This window comes from Phascolarctos cinereus, unplaced genomic scaffold (assembly GCF_003287225.1).
Source record: "Phascolarctos cinereus isolate Bilbo 61053 unplaced genomic scaffold, phaCin_HiC Scaffold_7;HRSCAF=346, whole genome shotgun sequence".
NCBI classification, from domain to species: Eukaryota; Metazoa; Chordata; class Mammalia; order Diprotodontia; family Phascolarctidae; genus Phascolarctos; species Phascolarctos cinereus.
This window is the reverse complement of record NW_027556180.1, coordinates 80,548,343-80,558,241: the sequence shown is the minus strand read 5'-3', so window position 1 is coordinate 80,558,241 and position 9,899 is coordinate 80,548,343. Positions and strand designations below refer to the sequence as shown.

Below are 9,899 nucleotides of genomic sequence, written 5' to 3'. Positions count from 1 at the left end.
TTAACTCTATAACAACTGCAAGCAGAGACTAAAAAATGGTTTTCCCACAAGGATAATGAATCTCTAGAAGAAATAAAGCAGAAGATAAAAAAGAAATAAAAACTCTTGAGGAAAGAATTGGGAAGAAAATAAATAGCACAGAAGAGAAAGTGGTAAACCTTACCTCCAAGACAAAATTCCCAAAAACTAGATCAGACTAACCAGAAATCAATGACTCCAAGAGATAGCAGGAAATATTAGGACAAAATGAAAAGATCAAAGAAGAATAAAACAGAAAATATCTGATATCCAAAAACAATTAACCTAGAAAACAAATCAAGGAAAGATAATTTAAGACTCATTGAAGTCCCTGAAAACAATGTTTAAAAATTTTTTAAAAGCCTGGATGTTGGACACTTTATTTTTAAAAATCATGAATGAAAATCATCTAGTAGAACCAGAGAGCAACATGAAGATAGAATAAACATATTGATAATCTCCTGAAACAGGACCCCCAAATAAAAAATCCTAGTTACAGCACAAATTCCAGAGCCCTCAAGTCAAAGAAAAAATATTGCAAAGACCTAAAAAAATAGTTTGAGTATTAAGGAATTATATTCAGTATCACACAGGACCTGGAAGCTTCTACTAGATGCCAGAGGAGATCTTGGAATACAATTCCAAAAGAGAAAAAAGACAGGCTTACAATAAACAATAACTTACCCTACAAAGAGGAATGTAACTTTAGGAGGGAAAATAGTCCTCTAATGGAAAAGAGGATTTTCTTTCATTTCTGATTGAAAAACAAACAAACAAACAAACCCAGAGCTGAATAAGAACTTTGAGATACAAACATAAAAAATAGAGAAATTTGGAGGGGTAAATTTATTTGAGAAATTGCAAGTAGTGGTATGATGATATAGTGCTAAAATTTTCATTAAGGGAGAAAAGAAAAGTGTCCCTTCAGAACTTTATTATTTTCAAAGGATGCTGAGGAAGTTATATAAGGAAAACAGAGGTCATGGAGGTGGATTGGTTTTATTCTGAGGGTTTTAAGAGGGGAAAGAGAATGGACAATAAAATGAGGGCTGCACTAGAGTAGAAAGGACTAAGAAGGATTGTGAAATTTGCTATTTTTCATAATTGAGGTGCATGAATCAAAGAATATACAAACATGGAAAAAGGATTGGGGAGCAGACAAGAATTTTTCTCTTATCTGAAATGGACAAAGGAAGATTGAAGATATAGAATGTGTTGTTGAAATGCATCCAGATCAACAAGGAAATAAATTTAGATAAGGAGGGGGGTTGGGAAGAAGAGCAAAATCAAGGAGGGAAAAGTTACCAACAAATCCAACTTTTTTATTCTAAAGGAGAAGGATTAAATGAGAGGGAAAAGAAGAGCTAAACTTGCTTTCTATGACTTCATCCAGGTGAAGTTCTAATAGTATGGAATCTGAAGTCACAGAATGTGAATTAAAATCTCATCTCTTCCACTTACTCCATGTGGGTGATAGAAGAGGAGGCCATATTACCAAACTGAAGTGGGGTAGCTTATTCTTGTAAAAAAAAAAAAAGTGTCCCACTCAGGTGGTAGAAATCTGTCCAGAGATTGGGAATGGGAATCATCAGTACTTGTTGCACTTGAGCACCTCCCCCTCCTTCCAGTGCTGAAAATGGGGAGGGTGTGCAGCTCCTGTTTATAGTCTCCTTGAGCCATCTCTAACATCTGATTCCTGGGAGAGAATGGAAAGGGAGATCCCATTACTCTCAGACAACTAAAGTTTTCACAAACAAGCACATCTGTGTGAATGATGCTTTGACTCCCTTCTTTCCTCTCTCCTTGCTTCTTTCTCTCTTCCTCCCACCCTCCCTAACACTGCTATGTTAGGGAGAGTTGAGTAAGGGAAGCACCATCCTGCATCAAGATTCTATAGCTGCATTATTCTCATGATTTTTTGTTGTTGCTGTTGTTTACAAAGCAGTTTCTGACACATTCTCCCAGCAAGCAGAAGGAACCTGGTCCTGAACTCTTCCACCTGAATCTGTTCTTACAGGCTGGTCCTGCCTCCTTCCCTAAACATGCCCTGGCACCACTATGACACCCTGGGCTGGATTTCCTCCCCCCTCGACTTGCTCAGGGTTCTGGGGGCTGAAGAGCAGATCTTTCAAAACTCCAAACTGGCGAGCTGGGTATTCAAGACTTCAAATTGAAGCTTCTGGATTCCTTCCAGCTTGAGGTGTAGAGTAAGTTCATCTGGGAGCAAAAAGGGTCGGGGAACAAGAGGAAATGCTGAAAGATAGGCTAATCAGACTTTGAATGATATTCTTGTTTTCAGTAAGGCATCCTTCTTCAGGTACGGCTTGGACTAGATGAGCTGTGAGGTCCCTTCCAACTCCCAGATTCTGTGATACACTGGGGGTGGGGAGGCGGGGGAGATGGGGAGGGAGGACTTCTCTCTAGAGCTTTGACGTAAACTTAAGAGGCCCCGCTCACTCTCACTTAAGAAGAGCCGTCAGTAAGCGCGAACGGGAAGACCAAAGTGTCACCTCAGCTGGGAGCATCTGAGAGATTTCCGATTGTGACACAGGAGGGAACTCCTAGAGGGCAAAGGAGGTAAGTGGGTGAGGCATGCTTTTCCTGTCATGTGCGACACCTGCAGAGTAGGGCAGCCTTAACCTACTTAGACTGGGCTGTCTCTAGGTTCCGGAGAGGGGAAAGATGACAAGTTCCGCGGGTTGTGAGATGAGAAGTAAGGAACAATGTGTCTGTTAGCTGCTGTACTCCTAGTTGCACGCGCTATGTTAGGACTTGGGAATTGCCAGCAGTCCAGAAAGCAGAATTCTTTTTGTAGAAGGGTGGAGGGACTATGGCAGGAGAAAGGAAACAGAAACCCGGGAACCTCAGGGAAAGGCCGAACTGTTTGGGAGAGAGCATAGTGAGGGAGCGCTATTAACTTCAGAACTCTGGACAGAGGCACGTGTTCTTTGTCCAATTCACTTTAAACAGAAAACTTTTGTTGCTTCCCAAAAGACATAGGCTCTTCTAACCCTTCAGCCATCTCGAAACTTTTAAACCGTGCAACAAGAATTTAAATCAGAGGCAGAAAAAAAAACTGAACAGAAATAAATTGAGGGATTGAAGAGGGGAGAGAAGGCAGGCAGATTGGCTAAGCTGCATAAGGCAAAACATCTGGAAAAACCAAGGGAACATCTTAACAAATCAGAAATTTAAAGGAGAGTTCAGGGAACACTTTTGTCTTGCACATATCAGCTCTAAGTAAGCATACGGAAATGCTTGAGCAATTATGTCTTATTATTTCCCGCTCCCATGCAGGAAAGACTCCACCTTATGGCTAATGAGCAGATCAGCACAGTGATCAAATATTTGGATTTAGAAGTGATTTTTTTTTGTCAGACTTGGCTTTTTGTCCATCTGGGTTTTTTTTTTATTCTTTTATTCCGCTACCACTGCTTTTAATAATACTGACATAAAATTAAAATACAAATGAAACCAATGCAGCACAGGAAAGCAAGGATCCTTCTTTATTTTTGCTTTCTGTTAGAATTGAAACATTCTCAGGTCATATGTTTTCTCTTTTCTATGCTCACAAAGTTTTTTTATACCTCCTTTTCCATTTGACCAATTCTACTTTGAAAAGAGTTGTTTTCTTCAGTCATTTTTGGGGCTTTCTTTTCTAATCTACTCACTCTTTTTTCACCAGTTCTCCTGCATAACTCTCATTTCTTTTTACCGATTTTTCTTCTACCTCTTTTACTTGATTTTTAAAATCATTTTTGAGTTCTTCTGAGAGGGCCTTTGGGGCTTGAGACCAATTCATATTCTCCTTTGAGGTTTCACATGCAGGCATGTCCTGAGTTTATGTTTGGATCTTTCCTGTTGCCATAGTAGCTTTCTATGGTCAGGACTCTTTTTTGTTTTGTTTTGCTTTATCTCATTTTTTTTAAAAGTTGAGCTCTGCTCCTGGAGCACAGGGGGTACTGTCTGAAGCTTCTTGAACTAAGGATTAGGGGGTCTGGTCACTGGCTTTCTGTGTCAGGGCCTCTGGGACTAGCAGCTTGCCCACTGTGTTAGGGTGGTCCAGTCTAGCCATGCTTGTTGTGCCCTGAGTTCAGAAGCTGGCAGTTTACCTGTTGCACTGGGGTGGGAGGCCTCACAACTGACCTGCTGCACCACTGGCCTGCTGAGCCAGGATCATGGGGGCCTTGGGTGCTGCTTGAGCTTCTCGCTGGCTTGCCTGGATGCTGCCTACACTGGGCTCCACTCTACTTTTACTTAAGTGAGATAAACTTTTCCTGAAGTTCTAAATTATCTTGGGCTGGAAAATTTTTCACTCTGTCTTTTTGTGGATTCTGTTGCTCAAGAATTCTTTTAGAGGCTTTATTGTTGTTTCTGAGGGAAACTGGGGAGAGCTTAAGCAACTTCCTGTCTTCTCTCTGCCATCTTGGCTCCACACTCACACAAAGTTTTTTTGACAAGCTTTCTAGAAAGAAAGAAAACCTTCAGTACTATTCTCATTTTGTGGATGTTGCTGTCTGAAGGGGAATTTTTCAAAATGTTACATGACTTCCTTTGTTTTTTCCCCAGCAGACGTCAGATTAATTGATTGTTAAAAGGTGGAAATAAATAGTATTCCTTGACAACTAAAGTGAAATTTATAGCAATCATTTGGTGCAAAGGGAAGAAGACCACAACTTTATGAAAGTTGCATCAGAGTTTCAAAACATTTTCTATATGTTTATTAGATTTTCATTAGTTCACCTTTTGTGTTTGATGTATTTTCTTCTCTCTGCTTCCAAATTGCTATCTTTGAATTGATTTTCTTTAGACCCTTTTAATTTTCACAGAAAATCACCATGCCCCACCCCCTATCAGATTATTGATATATTGGCAAACAGTACTATAGTGTTTCATTTATGTCCAGGATAATTCATAGAAGTGATGGGCCATACTGTCTTCAGGTGTATCTATAGGATGGAAGGAACAATATAAAGGTAGAGAAAATGATGTAATAGACAGAAGAGAATTGCTGTAAAATTGGTTTGAAATTTTCCTATGGTTAGTATTAATGCTGTTATTTCCAATTCTTTAATGAGCAACAGAATAACCAAAAACAAGTACCTGGAAATGAAAATATAACAATGCCTTCATTGCCTAACTCAGTGGTCTCTTTTCAGTCTTCATCCTCCTTGACTTTTCTGTTTAATTTGACAAAATTGACTACCCCCTCCTTGGTACTACCTCTTTCCTTAAACCTCTCCTGGATCTCCTTCTATGTGTTTGCTGAATCCCTGATAGTTTCCATCATATGTACCTTTTTCTTTTTCCATTCTCCTGAGTTTCAGCATCCCCAAAGACCCTGTCTTTGGCACTATTTGGTAAATCTACACCCTCTCCTTGGGTCCTCTCACCTATTTTTGTGGTCCTAATTATGACCTCTATGCAAGTTATTCACACACACACACACACACACACACACACACACACACACACAGAAAAAGAGAGAGAGAGAGAGAGAGAGAGGAGAGAGAGAGAGAGAGAAATACGTATGTAAATATATATTCCTGACATTTCCCCTGAGCTGTAATACCACAATTACATATAATGATTGGAAAATATTTAAACATTTATTGGTTATTCTGCTTAGCAAAGCTCTCTAGCACTGAAGAACCCAGGGTCACCTTTGTGACATGATTAATCATTATATAAAACATATTATTTAAGAAATGTTGATGAGTAGAGATGTGATTAGGCCTTTTTTGGGGAAAATTCAGTTGGTCTGTGGGTGATGGGGGCAACAATGCAAAGGACAGTCCTACCCTGGTACCACCTGGATAGTCTATCACTTGATATAGTCACAATGGGAGAGGTGGCATCTTGTTTTCTAGATGTTGTATCCTGAGCCTTCTTGATATAATTGACAATGCCTCATCCATCAACCCTGGGAAGGAGGAGAATTTAAGGAAATACAGTGCAAGGGTGGAGGTACCAAAGTGACTGTACCACTATGGGGTAGACTCAAAATAGGCCCAAGAGACATGGGAGGAAAGCACTCCTTTAATGTTGGTGTACTGGACAAAGTTCCACTTTCCCATTGCTAGTTGTGGCTCTATTTATTGGATCCTACAACTTGTTTTCATTTCACTTATCTGATGGCAGAACATGAATGTCCTCATTTTCGGCATCCTAGTAGGACTCCTTTTTCTCTCAAGGTAAGGAATTTATAGTCTTCCTTTCTGTGCTATTTCAGTGTCATGGCAGATCTTGGGAAGCAAGGAAGTATTCATTGCACCATGAGACTAACCTGTACCCTACTCATTGTGGGACTGTGTTGTGTGGCACCTTTCTTCTGTCATAGCCAAATTGATCTCCTGGCTCTGAACCGGGCAGATCCTCAATGCTGGGAGTCCTCTTCAGTGCTCCTTTTGGAGATGAGGAAGCCACGCATTTCTGACACTGTGACAGGATTTTGGGACTTTATGATCTACCTGAAGTCATCTGAGAACTTGCAGCATGGGGCCCTCTTTTGGGACCTGGCCCAACTCTTCTGGGATATCTATGTAGACTGTGTGCTCTCCAGGAACCATGGCCTAGGAAGGAGGCAGCTGGCTGGAGATGAAGAGAAACTGTCCACAATGCATTCACAGCACTCAGGAAGTAAGCCTTTGCCTTTTTTATTTCTGTTATCTCAAAGTGGATATGTATGCATGAAAGAGCTAAGTGGAGGTAAAGAATACATATTTGTTGATCACAATTTGTGCACTGGAGTACCTGAAACACTCATCTGCAATTACAGAGGAAAAGTTAATTGCTAGCCTATTGCCTCCATCATTCCCAAAAATATGAAGCTGGTGAAAGCAGTTGGTGTGAGAATAAAAGTTATAGAAAGGCATGGTTCACCAAAGAACATTAATAATTCTTAGTCCCCAAGCAAAAGTTTTAGAAAGTTCCTTCCTACCTATTAAAAAAGAAAACCAAAAAGATCTTCAATCCATTGCCACTGGGCAGCTGAAAGGCACAGTGGATAGAGCACGGATAGGTGACAGACAGAGTCAGAAGAACTGAATTCCAATCTTGTACCAGACATTTACTAGCTGTATGACCTTGAGTAACTCACTCAATCTCTCTCTGTCTTAGTTTTTTTTTTTAATGTGTACATGATTTTCTTGGTGTTCAATAGAAAATGCTAATGGTTATCTGACTTATCACCTAAACTCCAAGGTAGACCATCAATGATATCAATCTTTCTCTTTCACCACTTGTTTTTCAGTTTCTTAATTCATTCCAGCAAGACAAACAGAATTGCTAGGGCTGCCACCAGTGACTTCTTGGCCATTGCTCTCCGCAGCATCCATAGTCTCTTTTAACAAAATTTGCAGGATTTGCTCTAGCCTCTGAAGCTGCTTCACCCTATATCATTCACTGATACAAGGGGGGACCGTAAGCTTTGAGTAGAGACACTAGGCAGATTTGAAATTTGAACATAAAATTTTTGTTCAATTGTTTTAACATTTGATGTAAATTATTTTTGTCTGAAATCAGAAAGCAATTATTCTACCAGTTCGGATTATTTAAGAGGCTGTAGGTGAAGAAGATACTGAAATATTTAAAGAGAAAGGAGACTTTTCATCTTAAAATTCTAATTAAGTCTCTTAAGAGGCTCAACTGGACACTGGAGGTGTTATTTTCTGTCTCAAAGGTGATGCAGGCTGAAAAGAAAATAATTTAGAAAAAAGTTTAAATGCATTTCTAGGTGATTGTGAGAAACTGTGGTATTTTGAGGTCTATCCCTAATCTTTGAGGTTGATAGCAATAATAACCAGGCCATTTTAAAAACATGTATCTCTGGGCTACCTTCAGGATAGTAAGCTGGATAAACTTTTGACCAAATATGCAATTCTATGATACTTTGAAGCATCTGTGATTGCATTGGTGTGAGCTAATGTAACTTTCATAGCTTTGGATTCTATTTGACTTCTGTCTATTTTGTTTTTGTTGCTCAGTCATGTCTGACTCTTCATGCCCCAATTGGGGGTTTTCTTGGCAAAGATACTGGAGTTCTCAGAAGAGAAACTGAGACAAATGGCATTAAGTGACTTGCCCAAGGTCACACAGCTAGTAAGTGTGTGGGGCCAGATTTGAACTCAAGATGAGTCTACCTGACTCTAGACCCAGTGCTCTATCCATTGCACCACCTGGCTGCCCCCCCTCCACTAGCAGCTATATTTTCTTAAAAACCCTTCATGGAGAATTGATTCAACTGGAGATCTCCTGTTTTTTATGTCTGTTTCCTTTGTTTTTTAGTATCTCTGAGCTACTAATGTATGACTTAGACTGATCGTCTGTTGTCTCTCATTCTTTTTCTGCCATTTGCCTCAAAATTCCTTTCCTGAGTGAGGCTCTCTCATCCTTCTGCGTGTCAGTTGCCCTCAAGAACTCTAATGTCCCTCATTCTTAATTCATGACCAGATCACTTCCTCTTTTGATGATATATGGCCGTGATAATGTCTTTTGCACCACTTATCGTGTGCTATATTTTTATGAACTGTGCCATTCTTACATTCTAGAAAAGCAGAGAATTTGTTTTTTCTTCTTTATAAGAAAGAAAATACATTGAATCACTAGTGACTTTTATAGCTGTTCTAGAAATCAGTGGCCAAAGAACTGACTAGGAAACAGATAGCACAAAGATATTATTTAGATATCTGCAATGCAGGTGGGAGGGTGGGAGCATTTATTGAGAAATGATCATAATATAAAAAGGCATGAATAAAATTTAATAATTAAAAAAGTTGAACATTAGAGTAAACATGCTTCAGAAATATGAAGACACAAGTTTCAATCATTTAGAAATAAGTTTATTTAGATTTACTGCATTTGGGATAAATCACTACACTGAAAACAATAGATATGATTGCACAAAGATAGCCATGTGCACAAGCCTACATTACATATGCATAATGGTTGCAGATATACGTGTAGCAAATTTCTTATTGTAAAACAATTCACCATACTACTAGCCTCCAAATGATGTTGTGATCTATTATTTGTGTCCCTTTCTGCTTTCAGGTACATATTCTCAGTTCCTAAGAACCTCACTTCTGAAGAAGAAAGAGTTGATTGAAGATTTGATAAGCATCCATGTGCATAAGAGTGGGTCTAGATTAATTGGAAGAGTTAACAGTGACTTAGGAATAAAGAGAAAATAAATCTAATCCAGACTTGAGCCTAGTGTAATTTTTTTTGAAAAAAAAATACACCTTTTCCTTGACTTTTGTTCATTTCTTCGTAGAAGGTAATGTCCATAGTTTCATATTAAATCAGATTCTTCCCATATATTAGAATACCTAGAAGTGGGCATTTTAGAAGTTTCTTTAGATAGTTAACAGGTCTCTAGGGCTACAGTGTCTAGAGTTGGAGATCTAATCCAGTACTTTCATTTGACTGGCGAGGAAACCAACGCCCAGTGATCTGACCAAAATTTGAACCTAGGTCTTTTGAATCTAGAGTCAGTCCCTTTTCAAGACTATAACTTATTCCCACGCTAGATAAGAGACTGCAAATAATGGAATATGCATACTGGATCTCAATGATTAAGCCCTGCTTCCAAAGGCAGAAGAGAGATAGGGATTGGATGAATCTGACTCATATTCCTCTTGTTACTTAAATTTTTTTAAAATAAGAATTCCCATGAATTTAAAATAAGAATTCTCCAAACTACATGACTTTTAAAGCCGTTAACTACTATATTATGGATGCACTGACATATAAGGGACTGTGTGGTAGCACAGAGAAACTATTGACAATGGATTGGAACTTATGGCACATTGAGTGAAAAAAAATATTATTGTACATGGAATGCAGCAGGAAAACCAGGTCAACACAGTATTTATTTACCT

General features: G+C 39.0%; 1 protein-coding gene across 1 annotated transcript; it reads left to right on the top strand.

Annotated features, from left to right (window-relative positions):
• The first annotated feature begins 2,490 nt into the window (after positions 1-2,490).
• Positions 2,491-9,226, top strand: FAM237A (family with sequence similarity 237 member A). The gene is made up of 3 exons (XM_021008757.2): positions 2,491-2,595; positions 6,251-6,657; positions 9,070-9,226. Exons 2-3 carry the CDS (start codon positions 6,255-6,257, stop codon positions 9,207-9,209), a joined length of 543 nt encoding a protein of 180 aa, XP_020864416.1. The 5' UTR covers positions 2,491-2,595; positions 6,251-6,254; the 3' UTR covers positions 9,210-9,226.
• The last annotated feature ends 673 nt before the right edge of the window (positions 9,227-9,899 follow it).